The sequence below is a fragment of the Pelophylax lessonae genome (assembly GCF_965119305.1).
Source record: "Pelophylax lessonae genome assembly, chromosome: 8".
Taxonomy (NCBI): Eukaryota; Metazoa; Chordata; class Amphibia; order Anura; family Ranidae; genus Pelophylax; species Pelophylax lessonae.
The window spans coordinates 301,356,125-301,382,891 of record NC_138775.1 but is presented as its reverse complement, the minus strand read 5'-3'; the positions used below and the strand labels follow the sequence as shown (position 1 = coordinate 301,382,891).

The 26,767-nt window shown below is 49.6% G+C and overlaps 1 protein-coding gene across 1 annotated transcript in view; it reads left to right on the top strand.

Annotated features, from left to right (window-relative positions):
* Window positions 1-902: 902 nt before the first annotated feature.
* LOC309561683 (chromodomain-helicase-DNA-binding protein 5-like) overlaps window positions 903-26,767 on the top strand; it is a gene marked incomplete at both ends in the record, with an annotated part of 114,839 nt that continues 88,974 nt past the window's right edge. Inside the window, 2 exons of the mRNA XM_082265671.1 lie at window positions 903-977; window positions 15,078-15,269. Coding sequence (XP_082121797.1) covers window positions 903-977; window positions 15,078-15,269 — 267 coding nt within the window. The remainder of the gene's footprint in view (window positions 978-15,077; window positions 15,270-26,767) is intronic.

Here is a 26,767-nt window from a genome sequence, read left to right as displayed (position 1 = left end):
GTGGGTAGGTGTGTCGGGGATTGGTGAGTGGGTGTGTCGGGGATCGATGGGTGTGTCGGGATTGGTGGGTGTGTCGGGGGTTGGTGGGTGGGCATGTCGGGGATTGGTGGGTGTGTCGGGGATTGGTGGGCGTGTCGGGGATTGGTGGGTGGGTGTGTTGGGGATTGGTGGGTGGGTGTGTCGGGGGTTGGTGGGTGTGTCGGGGATTGGTGGGTGTGTCGGGGGTTGGTGGGTGTGTCGGGGATTGGTGGGTGTGTCGGGGGTTGGTGGGTGTGTCGGGGGTTGGTGGGTGGGCGTGTCGGGGATTGGTGGGCGTGTCGGGGATTGGTGGGCGTGTCGGGGATTGGTGGGTGTGTTGGGAGTTGGTGGGTGTGTCGGGGGGTGGTGGGTGTGTCGGGGGTTGGTGGGTGGGCGTGTCGGGGATTGGTGGGCGTGTCGGGGATTGGTGGGTGTGTGTGTCGGGGATTGGTGGGTTTGTTGGGGGTCGGTGGGTGTGTCTGGGGGTCGGTGGGTGTGTCTGGGGGTCGGTGGGTGTGTCTGGGGGTCGGTGGGTGTGTCGGGGGGTCGGTGGGTGTGTCTGGGGGTCGGTGGGTGTGTCGGGGGTTGGTGGGTGTGTCGGGGGTTGGTGGGTGTGTCTGGGGGTCGGTGGGTGTGTCGGGGATTGGTGGGCGTGTCGGGGATTGGTGGGTGTGTCGGGGATTGGTGGGTGGGTGTGTCGGGGATTGGTGGGTTTGTCGGGGGTCGGTGGGTGTGTCGGGGGGTCGGTGGGTGTGTCGGGGGGTCGGGTGTGTCTGGGGGTCGGTGGGTGTGTCGGGGGTTGGTGGGTGTGTCTGGGGGTCGGTGGGTGTCATGGTGAGGAGGGTTCCATGCGTCTGTCATGCGTTGTGTGTTGCAGGGCAATGATGATGGAAGAAGATGCCGGAATTCCGGACAGATTCAGGAAACGGAGGGACCCTCCCCTGACACCTGCGGGGGATGTAAGTGATGAATGTTCTGAGACCCCCAATATTCCATATCGAAGGTTACCCACCTGCCTGCTAAGGTAGGTTCATAAACGTCATAAAGGGTTCAATCCAGAGCTCCCTCCCGGCTTCACCAATCAGCAAAGGCCTCCCCGCCTCTCCAGAGCCCCCCTTCCCCCTCGCTCATAAAATGCACCCCCCCTTGCCGGCGGCTACTCTACTTGAGGATGCAGCTATTCAAGCACAGTCTGTCTTCCAATAGCGGCACTGGAGGATGGGGGGGGGACCTTGGGGGTGTATAAAGAGCGCCTGTCACCAGTGTTTATTGTGACATCAAATTTCACAAAACTTTATTAATCCTCATTAAGGTCTGGCGCACACAGTTGGGTAAAAACAGCCGCTACCGACGCCAGGAAAAGGCGGGTGGAAAAACGCACTTTTAGAAGTGATTTCCATTGGCGTTAATGTGATTAGCCGCATTTTCTCTGCTATCTTCCATTTATAAATCCAATTACTACATAAGGCCGCCGCCCAGCAGAGGGTGCAATCTATGCATGAAGGTAAAAACCTTCTGTGTGCCCCTCCCCCAATGAGAACCTTACCTCTCCGGGGACTCGCACTTCTCATATTCTTCAGGCAGCAGCGGGGGCCATTGGCTGTCAATCACAGCCAGTGAGCCAATCTGGAGACAGAGGGGCGGGGGCCTAACTCTGGCTTTGTGTATGAATGGACTATGCAGAGGCGTGGCTCACGCACCCCCATAGCAAGCTGCTTACTTTGGGGCACCCAGCAGGATGGAGGAGCCAGGAGTGCTGGCAGGGGACCCGAGGAGAAGATTGGGGCCAATCTGTGCAAAACCGTCACAGAGCCGGTAAGTGTGACAGGTCTGTTATTGAACTCCTTCACATCCACGTAACGCAGATGATGTATGTTGTAACGCACCCGCAACCCGCACTGCGTCTGTGGGCTTCTGTCAGTCTGAACATCGATATCAGATATTCCAGCCGCCCCCCCATACAAAACTAGCCGACAACTTAGCTTGTATGTGTCTGACAATAACTAACTCTTTATTGAACAAGAAACAGACTTTTTATACACTTGAGAAGTATGACAGTCACTACATGAAGAATGACCCGAATATTTACCCAAAACATCACACAATGGTTAGATAACGAGGTACAGCTGACTCATGGCTAATCCCATCTAGACAAGGTTATCATTCACATGCTAATTAACTGAGATATATTGTTGATAAATATTACTCTCCCTTTAGAAGTAATCCAAACCATATTCTGTGTCCATGAAGTCCATCATTTCCTTGGTCACCCTGTCCCTAATAGACACAGGGTGACTTACACATAAGAGGAGCCTAGGGACCTGAGAGAGGGATTTCCCCAACCTCTCTAAGGTAAGCTGGGTTCCACAGGCCCCCCAACCAAAGTGACTCCCGTCACATCTGTGACAGAAGTGACCTTGGTTGGGGAGTCCGTGGAACCCAGATTACTTTAGAGAGGTCAGGAAACTCCTTTTCCAGCTTCCCCGGCCCCTCTTAGGTGTAAGTCCCCCTGTGTCTATTAGGGGCACGGGGTGACCAAGAACCCCAGTCAGGTCTGCACTAATCAGACTCGCTGTACAACCACACTGGACTCAGCATTTCCTGTTACCCCGGTTATCCTGGGTTCTCTATGTGTGGTTTGTGTGACCCCGGTTATCCTGGGTTCTATATGTGTGGTTTGTGTGACCTCGGTTATCCTGGGTTCTCTATGTGTGGTTTGTGTGACCCCGGTTATCCTGGGTTCTATATGTGTGGTTTGTGTGACCCCGGTTATCCTGGGTTCTATATGTGTGGTTTGTGTGACCCCGGATATCCTGGGTTCTATATGTGTGGTTTGTGTGACCCCGGTTATCCTGGGTTCTATATGTGTGGTTTGTGTGACCCCGGTTATCCTGGGTTCTATATGTGTGGTTTGTGTGACCTCGGTTATCCTGGGTTCTCTATGTGTGGTTTGTGTGACCCCGGTTATCCTGGGTTCTATATGTGTGGTTTGTGTGACCCCGGTTATCCTGGGTTCTATATGTGTGGTTTGTGTGACCCCGGATATCCTGGGTTCTATATGTGTGGTTTGTGTGACCCCGGTTATCCTGGGTTCTCTATGTGTGGTTTGTGTGACCCCGGTTATCCTGGGTTCTATATGTGTGGTTTGTGTGACCCCGGTTATCCTGGGTTCTATATGTGTGGTTTGTGTGACCCCGGATATCCTGGGTTCTATATGTGTGGTTTGTGTGACCCCGGTTATCCTGGGTTCTATATGTGTGGTTTGTGTGACCCCGGTTATCCTGGGTTCTATATGTGTGGTTTGTGTGACCCCGGTTATCCTGGGTTCTATATGTGTGACCCCGGTTATCCTGGGTTCTATATGTGTGGTTTGTGTGACCCCGGATATTCTGGGTTCTATATGTGTGGTTTGTGTTGGGGGAGGGGCTCTTCCACTTGGGACAATAATATTTCTGGACAATGTCCCTCAGGAGATATATAGAGATAGACAATATGACTTTTCAGATTGCTAGAATATTGTAGGAGAGTCTCATAGACCCTTGCTAGATAGTGAGGTGGGGGTGGGGTTAGTCATTGTTAAGTACCCGTATTCCATTGTTCTATTGTTTCTGTCTGCCTTAAGATCAACCTATTATGGGATGTATATGTGTATGTGGATTGGCTGCTAAGGGGGAGGGGTTGTCCCACAGTGTATATCTTTTTGTGCCTGTGTGTGAATAAACAGTTTTCATTCTGGTTGACTCCAAAACTTGTACTGTCTATTTCTTGGGGTAATTATAGCCAGATTCGCGGATCTCGTGTTCCAGAGCTTAAGAAGCAGCTTCTTGGCGGAGATTCCCAGTCGGGTGTCCGGAGTCCGTCACATTTCTACCCTTTCCGATGGAGACTAATGCAGGAGGAGACCTCAAACGGGTTGACTTCAAAGTTAGTCCATAGTTCCCGTCCCCCAATGTCTGTACCCACACAGTACCCCAAACAAATTGTCCGGAACACACCATAAGGTTCCTTTCACATTATGCACCGTCCGGCGCGGTCCATTCTCTGCTCAGCGAGGGATCGATCCGCCGATCCCCGCTGAGCAGGCAGGTGACAGCTCCGTGTCCGCTCTGTGTGCGGAGACGGAGCAGTCAGATCCCCACTGCTCTCTATGGGGGAATCGGATGAGAACAGACCGCCTGTCCGTTCTCATCCGATCCGCTGGACGGATGGAAAATAGGGTTTCCATGCGTCCGGATTTCACGGACAGGATCGGAATCGGATAGCAGCGGGTGTCAGCAGAGATGTCTCTGCTGACACCCACTGCCCCATAGGGATGCACGGAGGATCCGATCAGGTCCGCCTGAAAAACTGACATGAGGATCTGATCGGATCGTTCATGTGAAAGAACCCTAAAGCTGGATACACACTATACAACTTTTGTTGTCAGATTTCCTTTAGATTTACCTTTTCTATGTAGTGCAAGGGCCTGCCTGATTGCATACAAATTGAAAGTGTTTAGTTTTGACCTCATATTATATGGTTTTGGTAAGTCTGAAGGAAAAAATCTAAAGAAAGTTGTATAGTGTGTATGGCCCATTACTCACCCAGCCAACCTCTGCCACTCTCGTAGAACATACCTGCCGTTGCAGATAAGCTCAGACTGGTCCTTCCCTCGGGAGGCTTTTCAGCCGCTGGAGAGAAGACAGGGTGGCGGAGTTTTTTGTAACTCCACAGATGGTGCTGGCAGGAAGTCCCATGTCCCTGTCAGTGGTGTAGGAGAAAGGCCGGCTGCCTCTTCTCTCAGGGAGGCTGAAGCTGCTGTTGGTGTTGGGCAGAGCTCAGTGATGTTCGGCCCTGAAGCCAGCTGTTCTGCAGGGAAGTAAACTGAAAAGTCAGTGGCCTTGCACACATCTTCCTGGGTCACCAATTGTTGCAGGCAGAGGTTAGCATCACTATGCCTGGATCTCCGCTCTCTGCTGTAATCTCACTGGGATGTTCCCCCCAGCAGAAAATTCTATTAAATCCCCAGTCTCTGGAATTGCTGAAAGTCCAGGGCACAGGCTGGTGGTACTTGGGCCCAGTGCCAACACTTTGGCCGGTGATTTATCAACCATATCATCCTCCGATGAAAAGTCTATTAAATCTGTGATCCATGGCTGGGGCTGGGTAGTGGGACCGACCATCTCCATCCCCCAGTGCTTTTGGCTGCTGCTGGGACGAGGGACCTACAATCTCCTCTCCTGGTTAACACTGGCTGGTGCCGAGCAGAGTCGAGCAGCCGTCTGTAGGCGATCTCCAGCTCCCATTCCTGAATGGCCAGAAACTCCATATCTTCCAGTGCCCAGAGCACTTCCGAGATGTTCAGGATCTTTTCTCTGGAATCCTTAATTTCCTCTAACCGCCACTCCAAATTGCTCCCAAAGTTAGGTTCCTCTGACCACTTCTCTAATGACAGTCCCAGGCCGCCATAGCCAAAGCCTTCCATTGGGCTGTCGCCCGCTGTCCATGGGCACACTTGGGTTACATACCAGCGGAGAGCTCTGTAGCTCTCGTCCAATCGTATCTCCTCCTGGACCAGCCTGCTTAACTCAGCTTTCCATTCCTTGTGCAGTTTATCTCCCAAAACCAGCACCCACAATCCATACTACGACCAGTACCTTTCCTGGATGGAGGGGAGGATTTTTCCCTGGTGTCGCTGCTCACAGGCTAGCGCTTCTTCTTTCCAGAGTTCCAATAGGATTACATCATACCATCCTAGCAGAACCTTCTCTGACATTGGTCCCCTGTGCTGTATCCGCATCTCTCACAACCTCCTTCCCGAATTCCTCTTTCATGGTGGCTGATATCTGTACCTCTCCTCTTCTACTATCTGGACCTTGGATCCCAGTGGAGGTTTGGATGTCCCAGACTGCAGAAAGCATCCCACCGCTTGCCACCAATGTAAGGAAACCGCCGACCCACACTGTGTTTGTGGACTTCTGTCAGTATACGGCTTCCTCCATTGTGAACATCGATAAATATTCCAGCCGCCCCCATACAAAACTAGCCGACAACTTAGTTTGTATGGATCTGAAAACAACTAACTCCTTTATTGAACAAGAAACAGACTTTTTTTACACTTGAGAAGTATGTCAGTCACTACATGAACAATGACCGAATATTTACCCAAAACATCACACAATGGTTAGATAACGAGGTACAGCTGACTCATGGCTAATCCCATCTAGACAAGGTTATCATTCACATGCTAGTTATGTAAATCATATTCTTCTGGCAGCAGCGGGGGCCATTGGCTGTCAATCACAGCCAGTGAGCCAATCAGGAGACAGAGGGGGTGGGGCCTAACTCTGGCTTTGTGTATGAATGGACATGCAGAGGCGTGGCTCAGGTGCCCCAATAGCAAGCTGCTTACTGTGGGGGGGGGGGGGTGCACCCAGCAGGATGGAGGAGCCAGGAGTGCTGGCAGGGGACCCGAGGAGAGGATTGGGGCCATTCTGTGCAAAACCGTCAGTCTTCATATATTCTTTGAGATATATTGTTGATAATTATTACTGTCCCATTTGAGTAATCCAAACCATATTCTGTGTCCATTAAGTCCTTAATTTCCTTGGTCACCCTGTGCCCCTAATATACACAGGGTGACTTACACATAATAGGGGCCTAGGGGGCTGAGAGAGGGATTTCCCAACCTCTCTAAGGTAAGCTGGGTTCCACAGGCCCCCCAACCAAAGTGACTCCCGTTACATGCGTCCTTCTGCTTCCAGTGGTTGTAGCCAAACAATGCGCTTCCTTCAGCTTCCAGTGGTTGTAGCTGGACGATGTGCGTCCTTCCGCTTCCAGTGGTTGTAGCTGGACGATGTGCGTCCTTCCGCTTCCAGTGGTTGTAGCGGGACGATGCGCGTCCTTCAGCTTCCAGTGGTTGTAGCGGGACGATGCGCGTCTTCCGCTTCCAGTGGTTGTAGCGGGACGTTGCGCGTCCTTCCGCTTCCAGTGGTTGTAGCGGGACGATGCGCGTCCTTCCTCTTCCAGTGGTTGTAGCGGGACGATGCGCGTCCTTCCTCTTCCAGTGGTTGTAGCGGGACGATGCGCGTCCTTCCTCTTCCAGTGGTTGTAGCGGGACGATGCGCGTCCTTCCTCTTCCAGTGATTGTAGCGGGACGATGCGCGTCCTTCCGCTTCCAGTGGTTGTAGCGGGACGATGCGCCTCCTTCCGCTTCCAGTGGTTGTAGCGGGACGATGAGCGTCCTTCCTCTTCCAGTGGTTGTAGCGGGACGATGCGCGTCCTTCCGCTTCCAGTGGTTGTAGCGGGGACGATGAGCGTCCTTCCTCTTCCAGTGGTTGTAGCGGGACGATGCGCGTCCTTCCGCTTCTAGTGGTTTTAGCGGGACAATGAGCGTCCTTCCGCTTCCAGTGGTTGTAGCGGGACGATGAGCGTCCTTCCGCTTCCAGTGGTTGTAGCGGGACGATGTGCGCCCTTCCTCTTCCAGTGGTTGTAGCGGGACGATGTGTGGCTGCAGTCATCACCCTCGTACTGATTTTAGAGCGGACGGTCCCCCCCTTCCACTGCTCCGCTCGGGTCTCCTGTCCTGCCGTGGGACCCAAGTGACCAGCGGGCATGTCCGCCGGCTGCCTTGAGACTCGAATAATCCCGCAATCAGCTTTCATCAGGTCTAGGAACCCGGAAGCAATGTCACTTCTAGGTACTGGAACCTCAAAGGCGCCAGAGACCATTACAACACAAGGGGCGGGTCTCCTGATTAAGTCACCTGATGGCCATGCCCCATGGCTATATAAGAGTGTGGAGCTAGCATTACCACGAGAGACAGTGTTGGAGGAGGACCAGGTCGGCGGTGGAGAAGACCGGAGGCAGAAGACTGGAGGGAGAAGATTGGAGGAAGATTTTTAAAAAAAGAACTTCTCAAAACCGTCTCTTGTCTTTATTTAAAGTACACTGCCTTTTTTTGGGGTGAATATGTAGGGGTACAATGTACCTCATACTCATTCACATAGAGGAGGGGGCCGGGATCTGAGGGGGCCCTCTGTTAAATACATGCTCAGATAAGGGTCTGGTATGGATTTTGTTGGGGACCTCACACCGTTTTTTTTTTTTTCATTTTGGCATGGGGTTCTCTTTCAAGATCCATTACAGACTTAAGGGGCCTGGTATACAAAGGAAGGAAATCGCCCTGGGACTTTTAGTGAGGAGGGCACAAATGGCCAGTGATAATTTTATTAAGAGTATAAAATCATCATAAAATACATATACATATGCCAGATCAGTCAGTCATAGAGTACATGATAGTATACATGTCTGTAAATAGCTATTGAAGTTACATGATGATAAGAAAGCATCTTAGAACTCAACGTGTTTCGTGAGACGCAGTTCACTTCTTCAGGAGTAGATGTGCCTATATATGTTGTGGGAGATTAGCTCGGTGGCGGGTGTGGATGACCCCTTGGGGGGATTCATTACACAGGGAGATAGCCGAGAAGTGGTTGCAAACAACAGTTTGGTTGGTTTATTCATGCAATTTTCTTCACCAGACTGCAAGCGTCAAAACATCCAAAATAAAATAAAACACAAAATAAATCCTTGCCACTGTGGGCGGCTACCTTCTCGCACACAGGAACCTACCTACGGAGTCTGTCCCCAACCTACTGTTGGGCAGACCTGGCTGATCATACAGCAGACTATCAATAGTCCATTTATTATCTCTTCACATCGAGAATGTCCCTTTTCTCTTCACACAGCACATGTTCATTGGACTTTCCTTTCACATAGAAAACATCCATTGGTTTTTCTCTTCACACTCTTCACATAGAAATAGTTAATTTTCTCACCTTGAGAAGTCTTCACCCTTTTTACCCTCCTCAGCGCACATCGCTCCAGGAGGTCTTCCCTATGCTCACACAGCTTCAGGGGGCATTCCTTCTCCCATGCTCACACAGCGTCGGGAGGCACACATCTGACTGTCCTCCTCTCCCCAGCTCACACAGCGTCAGGAGGCAGCAATCCTTCTCCCATGCTCACACAGCATCGGGAGGCACACATCTGACTGTCCTCCTCTCCCCAGCTCACACAGCGTCAGGAGGCAGCAATCCTTCTCCCATGCTCACACAGCGTCGGGAGGCACACATCTGACTGTCCTCCTCTCCCCAGCTCACACAGCGTCAGGAGGCAGCAATCCTTCTCCCATGCTCACACAGCGTCGGGAGGCACACATCTGACAGTCCTCCTCTCCCCAGCTCACACAGCGTCAGGAGGCAGCAATCCTTCTCCCATGCTCACACAGCGTCGGGAGGCACACATCTGACTGTCCTCCTCTCCCCAGCTCACACAACGTCAGGAGGCAGCAATCCTTCTCCCATGCTCACACAGCGTCGGGAGGCACACATCTGACAGTCCTCCTCTCCCCAGCTCACACAGCGTCAGGAGGCAGCAATCCTTCTCCCATGCTCACACAGCGTCGGGAGGCACACATCTGACAGTCCTCCTCTCCCCAGCTCACACAGCGTCAGGAGGCAGCAATCCTCCCATGCTCACACAGCGTCGGGAGGCACACATCTGACTGTCCTCCTCTCCCCAGCTCACACAGCGTCAGGAGGCAGCAATCAATAGGACTTCCTCTGGACAAATTATAGAGGCCTTAATTTCCTCATTCTTAATAGCTGCAGTCTGTTCAACGTCCTTAGACAGTTCTGGCTACCTCTGCAGCCGACACCCTATAGTAATTGGTGAATTGTCTAACCCAGGTGGAAATGTATCTCCTGTCTGTGACTACATCCACAGATTTACCTGACTTCCTGTCACAATGTCTATAAAGATAATACAAAATAATATCAATATACGTAAGAGTATGCATGATGATAACCAATGAGATATACTCATAAAGGACCCTGATGAGGGATCCATACTCGCACGTCGGCTGAGCCGGGATAAAAAACTGGTTCCACCATCGGACGGTGGCAAGGAGGGGCCTGGTCCAGGATCTGGAGGCGTGAGATCACAGAACAACCACAATGGGGAACAAGTGGGGGATAGATGTCCGTTCATGTCCAGAAACGTTGACTATATACATGTAAATATAATGGAATAGTGAATAAATGATTGCATCGTGTGTGGATGATAGCAGGGTAAAGAAGGGATCCGTAGGGTAGACATGAATGTAGGGACAAAAGAAAGGAAGTGGTGCGACAGAAAATTAAACCAGAAACCAAAAGAATAAAGACAGGAACAAAAACAGCGAATATCTGTGACAAAGAGAAAGTAGAATCAGTCACACAGGGGCATAAAAAAAGCGAAGCCCAAATAAAGTGTGTGTAAGTACCCCAGGGTGAGTGTGTACCCACCATCACTGAAATGAAGAAACAATCGTGTAGAATGTGCTCCCTTATGGATCGAATAGTGCACAAGGGCTCCCAGATGAGGTATCATTGATTCCACGCCTAACGCCATGCTGGCTCAAGAGAGCGTGCAGAGGCCGAGCGGGCGCATGCCGCCTCATGCGGAAATAAGGCACCAGCATCTCAGGGCCATGGAATGGTGACGTGGTGAAAAGCCGACGCAGTGATGTCACAAGATGTAGACGTCCTGCGTCAAATTAAAATGCATGGCGTTGATGTAAAGGTGGCCCCGCTCGTCCGAAGGAAATGAGGGGACAGCAGGGGAAGAGGCACCACCTCTAATAACACATCGCAGCTCCCGGAGCATGCCAGACCACCTCCAGAGGGCGCACCGATCATCGGACAGGCAATAGAAGATGTATGACATAATATCAATAATATGTAAACTTTTGGAGGGGATGATAAGGGACTATATCGTAGAGTATGCTAAAGACAACAACATCATCAGTAGTAACCAGCACGGGTTTACAAATGGGCGTTCTTGTCAAACCAATCTCTTAGCATTCTACGAGGAAGTGAGCTGTGAGCTAGATAGGGGGAGACCAGTGGATGTGGTGTACTTGGATTTCGCTAAGGCGTTTGATACAGTTCCCCACAAGCGCTTAATTTATAAAATAAGGTCTGCAGGTATCGACAGCAGGGTTTGCTCTTGGTGACGGAATTGGCTAAAAGGCCGTGTCCAAAGGGTAGTAATAAACAGCGCATACTCAGACTGGTCTGAGGTAGTAAGCGGGGTGCCCCAGGGCTCAGTCCTGGGACCAACCTTGTTCAATTTATTCATAAACAGCATTGAGGAAGGGATCAGTAGTTCGTTATCAGTTTTTTCAGATGACACAAAATTGGCCAGGGCAATAACTGCACAGCATGAAGCAGATATCCTACAGAATGACCTGGACAAAATTACGGAGTGGGCAACGACATGGCAAATGAGGTTTAATGTGGAGAAGTGTAAGGTTTTGCACTTGGGGACCAAAAACATAAAAACACAATACACGTTAGGAGGGGAACCCTTGGGGGAATCAAAAATGGAGAAAGATCTGGGAGTCTTAGTTGATGATAGATTAGGCAACAGCATGCAATGCCAAGCGGCAGCTTCCAAAGCCAACAGAATATTAGCATGCATAAAGAAAGGGATGTATTCCAGAGATAAGACTATAATCCTTCCACTTTATAAAACTCTGGTCCGACCGCATCTGGAGTATTCTGTCCAGTTCTGGTCGCCAGTCCTCAGGAGGGATGTGTTGGAGCTGGAGAAAGTCCAGAGAAGGGCAACTAAACTGATTAGGGGGTTGGAGGACCTTACCTATGAAGAGCGGCTGCAATCGCTCGATTTATTTTCCCTGGAGAAAAGACGTCTGAGAGGGGACATGATAGCAATTTATAAATATCTTAATGGGGATCTCAGCTTAGAAGAAAAGCTGTTCATTCGAAGGAATTGCATGAGGACTCGAGGACATACAATGCGATTAGAGGAGAAGCGTTTTAACCTCAGGCAACGTGGGGGGTTCTTTACTGTTAGGGCTACAAGATTGTGGAATTGTCTACCACAAGAGGTGGTTTCTGCGGGTAGTATGGTGACTTTCAAAAGACTCTTAGACTTACATCTCAAGGATCAGGAGATTGAGGGCTATGTTAGATGATTACAGTCACACACACCTACACAGGTTGAACTGGATGGACTATTGTCTTTATTCAACCTCACCTACTATGTAACTATGTAACTATGATGAACAGATTCCCAAACTACGGCCCTCCAGCTGTTGTAGAACTACATGTCCCATGAGGCATTGTAAAACTCTGACATTCACAGACAGGACTAGGCATGATGGGAATTGTAGTTCCTGAACAACTGGAGGGCCGTAGTTTGGGAATCCCTGGACTAAGCCACAATGATAATGGATACATGATAAATATATGGACATCAATTATTGGTATTGATTGAAAATAAGGCCGTCAGACCATAATGGGCAAGTAGGTGTCTTCCACCTGGGTTCAATCCAAAAAATAAAACAAGGTCTGATAGTGCCAGGGACACACCTCCATCCATACCAAGGGGCCTGGTATGGAGAAACATTGATACTGACAAAGAAAAGCCGCTCAGGTGAGGTGAAACATTCTGGTTATGTGGTTATGAGTAAGCGATCTTCTGTATCGTGAAATGCGTCAACCTGTTGCATGGTCCTGTGATGCACTGTCTGTATTTATCTCCTATGAAGAATTAATCAATTCCTGAGTGCGGTCAATTTTCCTTTTGGCTGTGGCCTGGTATGGAACTTGGGGGGGGGGGGACCCCTCACGTTTTTTTTTTGCATGGGGTTCCCCTTCAGGATCCTCAGAGCTTCATGATCCGACTTGGATGCGACTTCCATTCAAATCAATGGGCTCTCATAGGGAACACTTGATTTTGATATGGAAAATAAAAAACCTCTTGATGCGGCTTCATGCTGTGTGCGGCGTTAGGCTTTAGCAGCGTCAGACGTTTTCACAGCTGTAACGCCGCTCCTCTGAACACGCTGGAACCGGGTTTTGCTTTGCAGCTTAAAAAAGCCTTCGACTCTTCCAGCTCCTAAAAGCCTGTGTGCATGAGGCCATAGAATAACATGGAGGGGTTTTCAAGCTGACGCTGGTAAAAGCAGCGGTGAACGCCCCGTGTGTATGAGGCCTTCAGGTGGGACACATATTTACTATCTCCTCACTCTGCAGCCCAATCTTTTATATTTTACCAAAAAATTGGATAATATATTGTTTTTTTTTTTGCACTGAAGTTCATTTTTGTGTAATACGTGTTTGATAAATAGCTGGGCAAATATTGTGTGACATTAAAATATTACAACCTCCACCATTTTATTCTCCAGGGTCTCTGCTTCCAGAATAGAAATACTTTGTGTCGAGTTTGCAGTCATTTCTAGCAAAGGAAGATTTTAACGTGTGCAAAAAATTACACAATTGCCCCAGCAGGCGCGTGGTTAACCTCTTCAGCCCTGGAAGATTTACCCCCCTTAATGACCAGGCCATTGTTTGCGATTCGGCACTGCGATACTTTAATGGGCAATTGCGCGGTCGTGCGATGCTGTACCCAAATAAAATTGATGTCTTTTTTTCCCACAAACAGAGATTTCTTTTGGTGGTATTTCATCACCTGTCTGATTTTTATTTTTTGTGCTATAAACAAAAAAAGCGACAATTCTGAAAAAAATATTTTTTACTTTCTGTTATAAAACATTTTCAATACAAAACATGTAAAAAATCAAATTTCTTCATCAATTTATTCCAATCTGTATTCTGCTATAAATTCCAATAAACATATATTGATTGGTTTTCTCAAAGGTTATTGCGTCTACAAACTATGGGATAGGTTTATGGAATTTTTTTTTTTCACTAGTAATGGCGGCGATCTGCGACTTATAGCGGGACTGCGATATTGCGGTGGACAATTCTGACACTAACTGACACTTTTTTGGGAACCAGTGACACTAATACAGCGATCAATACAAAAAAATATGCACTGTCACTGTACTAATGACACTGGCAGGGAAAGGGTTAACATCAGGGGCAATCACAAGAGTTAAGTGTGTTCCCTGGGAGTGCTTTCTAACTGTGTGGGGGAGGGGCCTGACTGGAGGAAGACAGAGATCTGTGTTCCTGCTTAGCAGAGTCACAAGATCTCTGTCTTCTTCCCTGTCAGAACGGTGATCTACCTTGTCTACGTCGGCAGTCCGCCATTCTGTGTCTCTCGGGAACGATCGCGGGTGACCGGCGGACATCGGCTCTACGGGACCCCCTGGAGCCCCTGCACAAAATTAAATACAGGTACGTGATTTCACAAAGGAGAGCCGACTTGCCGCAGTAAAAGTACGTTAGACGATCGGCGAGTGATTAATGATGTAGATGAAGTCACTCCAATGCAGCCAATGGCCCAGAGATTAATACAGAGACCAATAGTGTAATGCTGGAGGGTGATGAGGAGAGAACAATGCCGCCCCCCCCCCCCCCACTTCTGATGAAGAATTGCTTGGTGGTAGTTATGTCCCCCCCCCCAACTTCTCGGTGGGAGTCATGTTCCCCCCCCCCCCTCAGTTCTGATGAAGAATTGCTTGGTGGTAGTTATGTCCCCCCCCCAACTTCTCGGTGGGAGTCATGTTCCCCCCCCCCCCTCACTTCTGATGAAGAATTGCTTGGTGGTAGTTCTGTCCCCCCCCCCAACTTCTCGGTGGGAGTCATGTTCCCCCCCCCCTCACTTCTGATGAAGAATTGCTTGGTGGTAGTTATGTCCCCCCCCAACTTCTCGGTGGGAGTCATGTCCCCCCCCATCACTTCTGATGAAGAATTGCTCGGTGGGAGTCATGCCCCCCCCCCCCCTTCACTTCTGATGAAGAATTGCTCGGTGGGAGTAATGTCCCCCCCCCCTCACTTCTGATGAAGAATTGCTCGGTGGGAGTCATGTCCCCCCCCCCCCTCACTTCTGATGAAGAATTGCTCGGTGGGAGTCATGCCCCCCCCTCACTTCTGATGTAGAATTGCTCGGTGGTAGTTATGTGCGCCCTCCCCCCTTCTGATGAAGAATTGCTCGGTGTGAGTTATGCCCCCCTTGTGATGAAGAATTGCTCAGTGGGAGTTATGCCCCCCCCCCTTTAAAGAAAAATTGCTTGGTAACATGGTGAGGTTTCTTTCTTTCAGCCGGTGGTGAGGTTGGAGAAGCAGCCGGAATACATCGCTGCCACCAGGTGCACTCTTTACCCATACCAGATGCAAGGACTCAACTGGCTGAGACTTTCCTGGGCAACGGGAACAAACACCATCCTGGCCGATGAGATGGGATTGGGAAAGACCTTGCAGACGATCGCCTTCCTCTATTCTCTCTATAAAGAGGTGAGCTGAACCCCCCGATACCCTCTTACTTTACACATCGCTGGTTCCAGGGAGATTGGTTTAGGCCCCTTTCACACAGGTGATCTGATCAGGTCCAGCTGTCTATCAGATTGTTCATGTATCACTATGGACTGGGGGGGTATAAATGGACTTGTGTATGTTTGCACCCTCCCACCTCTAATCCAATCCACTACAAAGAAATGGAAGAAGATCCGCCCCCTCTGTCTAGGTGGGTTGGAGGTAGTCGGGTGTAAATAGACAGCGGAGTCTGCATACACCCATCCCCCCATAGAGCAGAGTGGGGTCTATGTCTCTGCAGAATCTGAGTGTACATGGACCTGTCATCACCCCGCTCTGCTCCAATCAGTAGACAGATCCCCTGTTGATCTGATCGCAGTGCGTTTGACCGGGGTCTCCAACTTATAGTAGAAAAACTCAACTGCAGAATCTATACTAACATTGTCCTGAATCGTCCCACAATGAACCAAGCTCATATAATCCTCATCCCCCAACTGGGAAAAGACCCAAAATCTGTGCCTCATACAGGACTGTCTCTCTTTTCAACAACGACCTAAAAATATTGACTAAGCTTCTGTCAGGAACCATGATCAGACTGAGACAGAAAATGCAGCAAAATCACATCTTTAATGTAATGGAAAAAAATAGTACAGAACAGCAAACGTGGTCAAAACATAAGCCAGGGATCAGAAGCCAAAACGTGGTCAAAACATAAGCCAGGGTTCGTAAGCCAAAACGTGGTCAAAACATAAGCCAGGGTTCGTAAGCCAAAACGTGGTCAAAACATAAGCCAGGGTTCGGAAGCCAAAACGTGGTCAAAACATAAGCCAGGGTTCGTAAGCCAAAACGTGGTCAAAACATAAGCCAGGGTTTCGGAAGCCAAAACGTGGTGAAAACATAAGCCAGGGTTCAGAAGCCAAAACGTGGTCAAAACATAAACCAGGGTTCAGAAGCCAAAACGTGGTCAAAACATAAGCCAGGGTTCAGAAGCCAGGGTTCGTAAGCCAAAACGTGGTCAAAACATAAGCCAGGGTTCTTAAGCCAAAACGTGGTCAAAACATAAGCCAGGGTTCGGAAGTCAGACGAGCCAGAAATCAGGGTATTTGGAAACAGAAGGTCGGGATCAGAAACCAGAAGGGACGTCAGCCGGGGAAAGTTTTTCACAGGAACACAGCAGAGACACTCCAGATATGTTGACCAGTTGAAGTCAGTAAAGGAATGAACAAGGCAGCTTAAATAGCCAGAAGGGGCTGGCTGTAGGTGGGACTGAGGAGCAGATAATGATATCCAGGTGGGCCACTGAGGAAAGAATGAGAGCTGACAATTAACCGACAGCTGAGCAGCCTGAGCACAGAGAAGAGAGCTGCTGCTAGCCCAGCCCTGACAGGTTCTTGCCACCAAGCTAGTCAAGATTCTGCTGTCACTGGTCAATATAGATCAGATTGGATTCCTGCCAGGGAAATCTACGGAGATCAACCTAAGGGACTTGACTCACCTACAACCCCCACCTTCTCATTCCACACTCCACTGTTGGTAGCCTAAGATATCAGGAAAGCTTTAGGCACGGTGATTTGGAGTTATATGGTGTCAGTACTGCAGGTCTTTGGGTTTGGTCCTTATTTCTGCAAGTGGGTTCATTTATTATATAAATCCCCGGATGCACAAATTAAACTCGAGGGCAAGCTTTCTGATCCTTTTCCAATACAGGGAGGAACCGGGAGGAGTTGTGCTCTCTCCATTCCTGTTTGCAGGACAACGACCCGAAACATCCAGCCAGAGCTACAATGGAATGGTTTCATGTGTTAGAATGGCCCAGTCACAGTCCAGACCTAAATCACATTGAGAATCTGTGGCAAGACTTGAAAATTGCTGTTCACAGACGCTCTCCATCCAATCTGACAGAGATGAGATATTCTGCAAAGAAGAATGGGCAGAAATGTCCTCTCTAGATGTGCAAAGCTGGTAGAGACATCCCCAAAAAGACTCCCAGCTGTAATTGCAGGGAAAGGCGGAGCTACAAAGTATTGACTCCGGGGGGTGAATACAAATGCAGCCAAATTGAACAATATAATAGCGCACATACACAGAAAAAAAATTGTTTTTCAAATCTTGCAAGGCTATTTAAAAACTCTTATGAAGTAAATATGGGGATTTGGTCCCACCATATGGCCATACTGTGCTTAAGCCCACCACTACGTCAAAGTACCCCATTTTCAGTGGGCCCTACACTATTCATAGAGAAGATAATCCCATTTCTCAAAACCATAGGGCAATACTCACTCCTTTCATGGGAAAAGTTTGCAGGCTGCAGACTCCTCTGCTAGAGCTGCAATGAAGGGACCCCTCCTGGAACTACTCACAGGTGGACCAGTCTAATGAGGCTTTGATGTGGGAGAGTGGGGTGCTCCGCCCATAAGTCTGAAAAACTATTTTTTTCTGTGTATATGTGCACTATTATATTGTTCAATCTGTATATTGGTCTTTTAACAGCACCAACCTGAGAATTGTGCGTTTTAGGGTGTGCCCCCCAATATCTTTTTTGTTACAAATGCAGCCACACTTTTCACAGATTTATTTGTATCATTTATCATTTTCCTTCCACTTCACAATTATGGCCACTTTGTGTCGTCTATCACAGAAAATCCCAATAAAATACATTTCTGGGTGTAAGATGAGAAAATGTGGAGAATTTCCGGGGGTGTGAATACTTTTTCCAGGCACTGTATATGCCAATGATCTGATGTTTTTCCTCAATGACCCCGGATCCTCATTCGGTGAAGCTCTCCATATCTTCTCCCGGTTCACTTTTGTCCAGTCTGAAGGTCATCCGGGAGAAATCACAAATGCTACCCATTGATTCTCAGGGTTATCAGATATCTGACCCCTCACCCCCCTCTGTCCTGACCCCTCACCCCCCTCTGTCCTGACCCTTCACCCCCCTCTGTCCTGACCCCTCACCCCCCTCTGTCCTGACCCCTCACCCCCCTCTGCCCTGACCCCTCACCCCCCTCTGTCCTGACCCCTCACCCCCCTCTGTCCTGATCCCTCACCCCCCTCTGTCCTGATCCCTCACCCCCCTCTGTCCTGAGCCCTCACCCCCCTCTGTCCTGAGCCCTCACCCCCCTCTGTCCTGAGCCCTCATCCCCCTCTGTCCTGAGCCCTCATCCCCCTCTGTCCTGAGCCCTCTTCCCCCTCTGTCCTGAGCCCTCTTCCCCCTCTGTCCTGAACCTCACCCCCCTCTGTCCTGAGCCCTCATCCCCCTCTGTCCTGAGTCCTCTTCCCCCTCTGTCCTGAGCCCTTTTCCCCCTCTGTCCTAAGCCCTCTTCCCCCTCTGTCCTGACCCTCACCCCCCTCTGTCCTGAGCCCTCACCCCCCTCTGTCCTGAGCCCTCATCCCCCTCTGTCCTGAGCCCTCATCCCCCTCTGTCCTGAGCCCTCTTCCCCCTCTGTCCTGAGCCCTCTTCCCCCTCTGTCCTGAACCTCACCCCCCTCTGTCCTGAGCCCTCACCCCCCTCTGTCCTGAGCCCTCATCCCCCTCTGTCCTGACCCCTCACCCCCCCCTCTGTCCTGACCCCTCACCCCCCTCTGTCCTGACCCCTCACCCCCCTCTGTCCTGACCCCTCACCCCCCTCTGTCCTGAGCCCTCACCCCCCTCTGTCCTGAGCCCTCATCCCCCTCTGTCCTGAGCCCTCTTCCCCCTCTGTTCTGAGCCCTCTTCCCCCTCTGTCCTGAGCCCTCTTCCCCCTCTGTCCTGACCCCTCACCCCCCTCTGTCCTGACCCCTCACCCCCCTCTGTCCTGACCCCTCACCCCCCTCTGTCCTGACCCCTCATCCCCCTCTGTCCTGAGCCCTCTTCCCCCTCTGTCCTGAGCCCTCTTCCCCCTCTGTCCTGAGCCCTCTTCCCCCTCTGTCCTGAGCCCTCACCCCCCCTCTGTCCTGACCCCTCACCCCCCCCCTCTGTCCTGAACCCTCACCCCCCTCTGTCCTGAGCCCTCTTCCCCCTCTGTCCTGAGCCCTCTTCCCCCTCTGTCCTGAGCCCTCACCCCCTCTGTCCTGACCCCTCACCCCCCCCCCTCTGTCCTGACCCCTCACCCCCCCTCTGTCCTGAGCCCTCTTCCCCCTCTGTCCTGAGCCCTCTTCCCCCTCTGTCCTGAGCCCTCTTCCCCCTCTGTCATGACCCCTCACCCCCTCTGTTCTGAGCCCTCATCCCCCTCTGTTCTGAGCCCTCATCCCCCTCTGTTCTGAGCCCTCACCCCCTCTGTTCTGAGCCCCCTTCCCCCTCTGTCCTGACCCCTCACCCCTTCTGTCCTGACCCCTCACCCCTTCTGTCCTGACCCCTCACCCCCTCTGTCCTGACCCCTTACCCCCTCTGTCCTGACTCCTCACCCCCCTGTCCTGGGCCTCCTCAATGTTCTTCCTGAGGATCATCCCTACCTCTAATGTGCTGGATTATGTCAAGGTAAACCCATACCCCCTCCCCTCCTCCTGATCCTCAAATCTAAACTGAGAGATAATCTCCCGTCATCACTTATTGGCAGAATACATTTACTAAAAATGAAAATTCTCCTTGTTTTCCGATGTTATTCAGCATGCTCCAACCTGGATACCAAACACCTTTTTTAAGCAATTTGACACCATTGTCTCTTCCTTTTATGGAGATCCACCACTCCCAGGTGTAGCAATATGATCCTCTAAAGGCCATGGACACAAATGGGGACTGGCCTGTCCACATCTCCAAAAATACTACTAGGCAGCCCTACTCTCCCATGCTGATACCTGGGTGATCTCCGATGATTCAGATGCCTCGGTGGTCCTGGATTTCTTGGGTCATATGAGTCATTGAGGAATGCGTTCTATAGGGGTCTCCAGGCTCCATTTCACCTCAATCTCTCTATGAAAGCGGTGATTTGGGCGTGGCAAGTGCAGGTCTGTGAGCATCAGGAAGAAATGCAGAGTCGGTCCTTTCCACCCTCCTATCGATCAGCCCGTTATTCACTGAATTTTTTTCTATCCCAGATCCGGTGTTATGGGCTTCTAAAGGCGTCAAAACGATTGAACACGTGTGTGTGTAGATGGCGCTCTAATCTCCTTTGATGCCCTTAGACAAACGTTTGGGCAACCCAATCATTATTTCCTTCTATTCCTTCAAGTTAAGTTTTCTTTTTCCACTCAATTTACTCTCCACCTGTAACTCTCCTTCCGTCTAATTTAAATGGTAAAAGAGAAGTGCGAGAATGTAAACTCACCGAGATGGTTCAATCCGATGGAGCATCATCCCCCGCGGGCTGTACCCCGAGAACTGAGCAGTCAAACACCGCTGATCACATGACCGCTGATCGCAGTCACCACTCTAAGCTCCACCCCTCTAGCTCTCACTGGTGCACTGGACTCTGGAGGGGGTAGCAGGAGCTGAAATAGGTGCTAAGCAGCATGCTGAAAGGCTGAGCCAGCTACCAGTCAGGCATCTGTGGGGATCCCGACATTATTGCTAGGATTCCTGCAGAGCCTGGACCAGCTCTGTGACATCAGTGAACTTTAGCCCAATGTCAGCAGAATCCAGGGTGACCCCTTGTGACCCCCAGAATTATGACCAACAGAGCTTTATCTGTACTTTTCCTTTAAGGCCCCATTCACACTTGAGTGACTTTTCATGCCATTTTGGATCCCAAAGTCACATGACAAGTCGCACCCCATGCTTCCTAATGGGTACCGTTCATATCTGTGCGACTTAAAGTCACAGCGGCTTTAACCTCCCTGGCGGTCTGATGATGTCAGGATTTCTGTGCTAAAAGCGGTACATTGTTTTGCATGGAAATCTGTTTTACATTTTAAAACTCGCCTTCCCCTGCAATCCCCCGCCGTCTTTCCCCGCCACCCCCCTTCCCACCGCCCCCCCCCCGTCATCCTTCCCTGCCATCTTCCCCCGCCATCCTCCCCGCCGTCCTCCCCGCCATCCTCCCCCTCTGTCCTCCCGCTGTCTCCCCTGCTGTCCTCCCCACCGTCCTCCCACTGTCCTCCCACTGTCCTCCCCCGCCGTCCTGCCCCACCAATCCTCCCGCTGTCCTCCCCCACCGTCCTGCCCCGCCATCCTCCCCCCCATCCTCCCCCACTCTTCCCCCCCCCCGCTGTCCTCCCCCACCATCTTCCCCCCTGCCGTCCTCCCGCTATGTGCTAGGCCGATGCCGGCACCTGTCTTCCGGTTCTCTTCCCTGCGATCCTTGTGACGCAGGGGGGTGAAACCGGTGGCAATCTCAAAAGTGTAAATACACCAAATGAGATGATAGAAAGCTGTGATTGGATTACACTGTATCATCCCATCTCACCACAGGATTTCACCTGGTGACTTTTCCAGTGCCCTGCCTGTGCTTTTCCAGTGCTTTGTGCCTGGAAAATAGAGAACGACCATGGCATTCAAAAAGCGTTCTCTTTGCGCAAAAGCGCTTTTAGACGAACTGGAAAACAGCGACAGCGAAACGGAGAACTGAGCGATAGCGATTGGTGGGAAAATTGGTCATCAGTTACGGAAAGTGAGGACAGCGACGATTCTGATGCCTCTTTCTGGCACATCGATTCATCCATTCATGTCTTCTATCCATATCTCCATCCATCCATTCATGTCTCCATCCCTCCATGTCTTCTATCCATATCTCCATCCATCCATCCATGTCTTCTATCCATATCTCCATCCATCCCTCCATGTCTTCTATCCATATCTCCATCCATCCATCCATGTCTTCTATCCATATCTCCATCCATCCATTCATGTCTCCATCCCTCCATGTCTTCTATCCATATCTCCATCCATCCATTCATGTCTCCATCCCTCCATGTCTTCTATCCATATCTCCATCCATCCCTCCATGTCTTCTATCCATATCTCCATCCATCCATCCATGTCTTCTATCCATATCTCCATCCATCCATTCATGTCTCCATCCCTCCATGTCTTCTATCCATATCTCCATCCATCCCTCCATGTCTTCTATCCATATCTCCATCCATCCCTCCATGTCTTCTATCCATATCTCCATCCATCCATTCATGTCTCCATCCCTCCATGTCTTCTATCCATATCTCCATCCATCCCTCCATGTCTTCTATCCATATCTCCATCCATCCATTCATGTCTCCATCCCTCCATGTCTTCTATCCATATCTCCATCCATCCCTCCATGTCTTCTATCCATATCTCCATCCATCCCTCCATGTCTTCTATCCATATCTCCATCCATCCATTCATGTCTCCATCCCTCCATGTCTTCTATCCATATCTCCATCCATCCCTCCATGTCTTCTATCCATATCTCCATCCATCCATTCATGTCTCCATCCATCCATGTCTTCTATCCATATCTCCATCCATCCATTCATGTCTCCATCCCTCCATGTCTTCTATCCATATCTCCATCCATCCCTCCATGTCTTCTATCCATATCTCCATCCATCTGTCCATGTCTTCTATCCATATCTCCATCCATCCATTCATGTCTCCATCCCTCCATGTCTTCTATCCATATCTCCATCCATCCATCCATGTCTTCTATCCATATCTCCATCCATCCCTCCATGTCTTCTATCCATATCTCCATCCATCCCTCCATGTCTTCTATCCATATCTCCATCCATCCATCCATGTCTTCTATCCATATCTCCATCCATCCATTCATGTCTCCATCCCTCCATGTCTTCTATCCATATCTCCATCCATCCATTCATGTCTCCATCCCTCCATGTCTTCTATCCATATCTCCATCCATCCCTCCATGTCTTCTATCCATATCTCCATCCATCCATCCATGTCTTCTATCCATATCTCCATCCATCCATTCATGTCTCCATCCCTCCATGTCTTCTATCCATATCTCCATCCATCCCTCCATGTCTTCTATCCATATCTCCATCCATCCCTCCATGTCTTCTATCCATATCTCCATCCATCCATTCATGTCTCCATCCCTCCATGTCTTCTATCCATATCTCCATCCATCCCTCCATGTCTTCTATCCATATCTCCATCCATCCATTCATGTCTCCATCCATCCATGTCTTCTATCCATATCTCCATCCATCCATTCATGTCTCCATCCCTCCATGTCTTCTATCCATATCTCCATCCATCCATTCATGTCTCCATCCCTCCATGTCTTCTATCCATATCTCCATCCATCTGTCCATGTCTTCTATCCATATCTCCATCCATCCATTCATGTCTCCATCCCTCCATGTCTTCTATCCATATCTCCATCCATCCATCCATGTCTTCTATCCATATCTCCATCCATCTGTCCATGTCTTCTATCCATATCTCCATCCATCCATTCATGTCTCCATCCCTCCATGTCTTCTATCCATATCTCCATCCATCCATCCATGTCTTCTATCCATATCTCCATCCATCCGTCCATGTCTTCTATCCATATCTCCATCCATCCATTCATTCCTCCATGTCTTCTATCCATATCTCCATCCATCCATTCATGTCTCTATCCCTCCATGTCTTCTATCCATATCTCCATCCATCTGTCCATGTCTTCTATCCATATCTCCATCCATCCATTCATGTCTCCATCCCTCCATGTCTTCTATCCATATCTCCATCCATCCATCCATCCATGTCTTCTATCCATATCTCCATCCATCCATCCATCCATGTCTTCTATCCATATCTCCATCCATCCATCCATGTCTTCTATCCATATCTCCATCCATCCATCCATGTCTTCTATCCATATCTCCATCCATCCATCCATGTCTCCATCCCTCCATGTCTTCTATCCATATCTCCATCCATCCATCCATGTCTTCTATCCATATCTCCATCCATCCATTCATGTCTTCTATCCATATCTCCATCCATCCCTCCATGTCTTCTATCCATATCTCCATCCATCCATCCATGTCTTCTATCCATATCTCCATCCATCTGTCCATGTCTTCTATCCATATCTCCATCCATCCATTCATGTCTCCATCCCTCCATGTCTTCTATCCATATCTCCATCCATCCATTCATGTCTTCTATCCATATCTCCATCCATCTGTCCATGTCTTCTATCCATATCTCCATCCATCCATTCATGTCTTCTATCCATATCTCCATCCATCTGTCCATGTCTTCTATCCATATCTCCATCCATCCATCCATGTCTTCTATCCATATCTCCATCCATCCATCCATGTCTTCTATCCATATCTCCATCCATCTGTCCATGTCTTCTATCCATATCTCCATCCATCCATTCATGTCTCCATCCCTCCATGTCTTCTATCCATATCTCCATCCATCCATCCATGTCTTCTATCCATATCTCCATCCATCCGTCCATGTCTTCTATCCATATCTCCATCCATCCATTCATGTCTTCTATCCATATCTCCATCCATCCGTCCATGTCTCCATCCATCCATGTCTTCTGTCCATATCTCCATCCATCCGTCCATGTCTCCATCCATCCATGTCTTCTATCCATATCTCCATCCATCCATTCATTCCTCCATGTCTTCTATCCATATCTCCATCCATCCATTCATGTCTCTATCCCTCCATGTCTTCTATCCATATCTCCATCCATCTGTCCATGTCTTCTATCCATATCTCCATCCATCCATTCATGTCTCCATCCCTCCATGTCTTCTATCCATATCTCCATCCATCCATCCATCCATGTCTTCTATCCATATCTCCATCCATCCATCCATGTCTTCTATCCATATCTCCATCCATCCATCCATGTCTTCTATCCATATCTCCATCCATCCATCCATGTCTTCTATCCATATCTCCATCCATCCATCCATGTCTTCTATCCATATCTCCATCCATCCATTCATGTCTTCTATCCATATCTCCATCCATCCATTCATGTCTTCTATCCATATCTCCATCCATCCATTCATGTCTTCTATCCATATCTCCATCCATCCATTCATGTCTTCTATCCATATCTCCATCCATCCCTCCATGTCTTCTATCCATATCTCCATCCATCCATCCATGTCTTCTATCCATATCTCCATCCATCTGTCCATGTCTTCTATCCATATCTCCATCCATCCATTCATGTCTCCATCCCTCCATGTCTTCTATCCATATCTCCATCCATCCATCCATGTCTTCTATCCATATCTCCATCCATCCGTCCATGTCTCCATCCATCCATGTCTTCTATCCATATCTCCATCCATCCGTCCATGTCTCCATCCATCCATGTCTTCTATCCATATCTCCATCCATCCGTCCATAGTTACATAGTTACATAGTAGTTGAGGTTGAATAAAGACAATAGTCCATCCAGTTCCCCCTGTGTAGGTGTGTGTGGGCGGAGTTCCCCCTGTGTAGGTGTGTGTGGGCGGAGTTCCCCCTGTGTAGGTGTGTGTGGGCGGAGTTCCCCCTGTGTAGGTGTGTGTGGGTGGAGTTCCCCCTGTGTAGGTGTGTGTGGGTGGAGTTCCCCCTGTGTAGGTGTGTGTGGGTGGAGTTCCCCCTGTGTAGGTGTGTGTGGGTGGAGTTCCCCCTGTGTAGGTGTGTGTGGGTGGAGTTCCCCCTGTGTAGGTGTGTGTGGGTGGAGTTCCCCCTGTGTAGGTGTGTGTGGGTGGAGTTCCCCCTGTGTAGGTGTGTGTGGGCGGAGTTCCCCCTGTGTAGGTGTGTGTGGCTGTAATCATCTCTCATACCCCTGAATGTTCTGATCCTTGAGATGTAAGTCTAAGAGTCTTTTGAAAGTCACCATACTTCCCGCAGAAACCACCACTTGTGGTAGAGAATTCCACAATCTTGTAGCCCTAACAGTAAAGAACCCCCCACGTTGCCTGAGATTAAAACGCTTCTCCTCTAATCGCATTGTATGCCCTCGAGTCCTCATGCAATCCTTGCAACTGAACAGCTTTTTTTCTAAGCTGAGATCACCATTGAGATATTTATAAATTGCTATCATGTCCCCTCTCAGGCGTCTCTTCTCCAGGGAGAATAAATCGAGCGATTGCAGACGTTCTTCATAATTAAGGTCCTCCAATCCCCTAATCAGTTTAGTTGCCCTTCTCTGGACTTTCTCCAGCTCCAACACATCCCTCCTGAGGACTGGCGACCAGAACTGGACAGAATACTCCAGATGCGGTCGGACCAGAGTTTTACAAACTGGAAGGATTATAGTCTTATCTCTGGAATACATCCCTTTCTTTATGCATGCTAATATTCTGCTGGCTTTGGCAGCTGCCGCTTGACATTGTCCATGTCTTCTATCCATAGCTCCATCCATCCATCCATCCATCCATCCATGTCTTCTATCCATATCTCCATCCATCCATCCATGTCTTCTATCCATATCTCCATCCATCCATCCATCCATCCATCCATGTCTTCTATCCATATCTCCATCCATCCATCCATATCTCCATCCATCCATCCATGTCTTCTATCCATATCTCCATCCATCTGTCCATGTCTTCTATCCATATCTCCATCCATGTCTTCTATCCATCCATCCATCC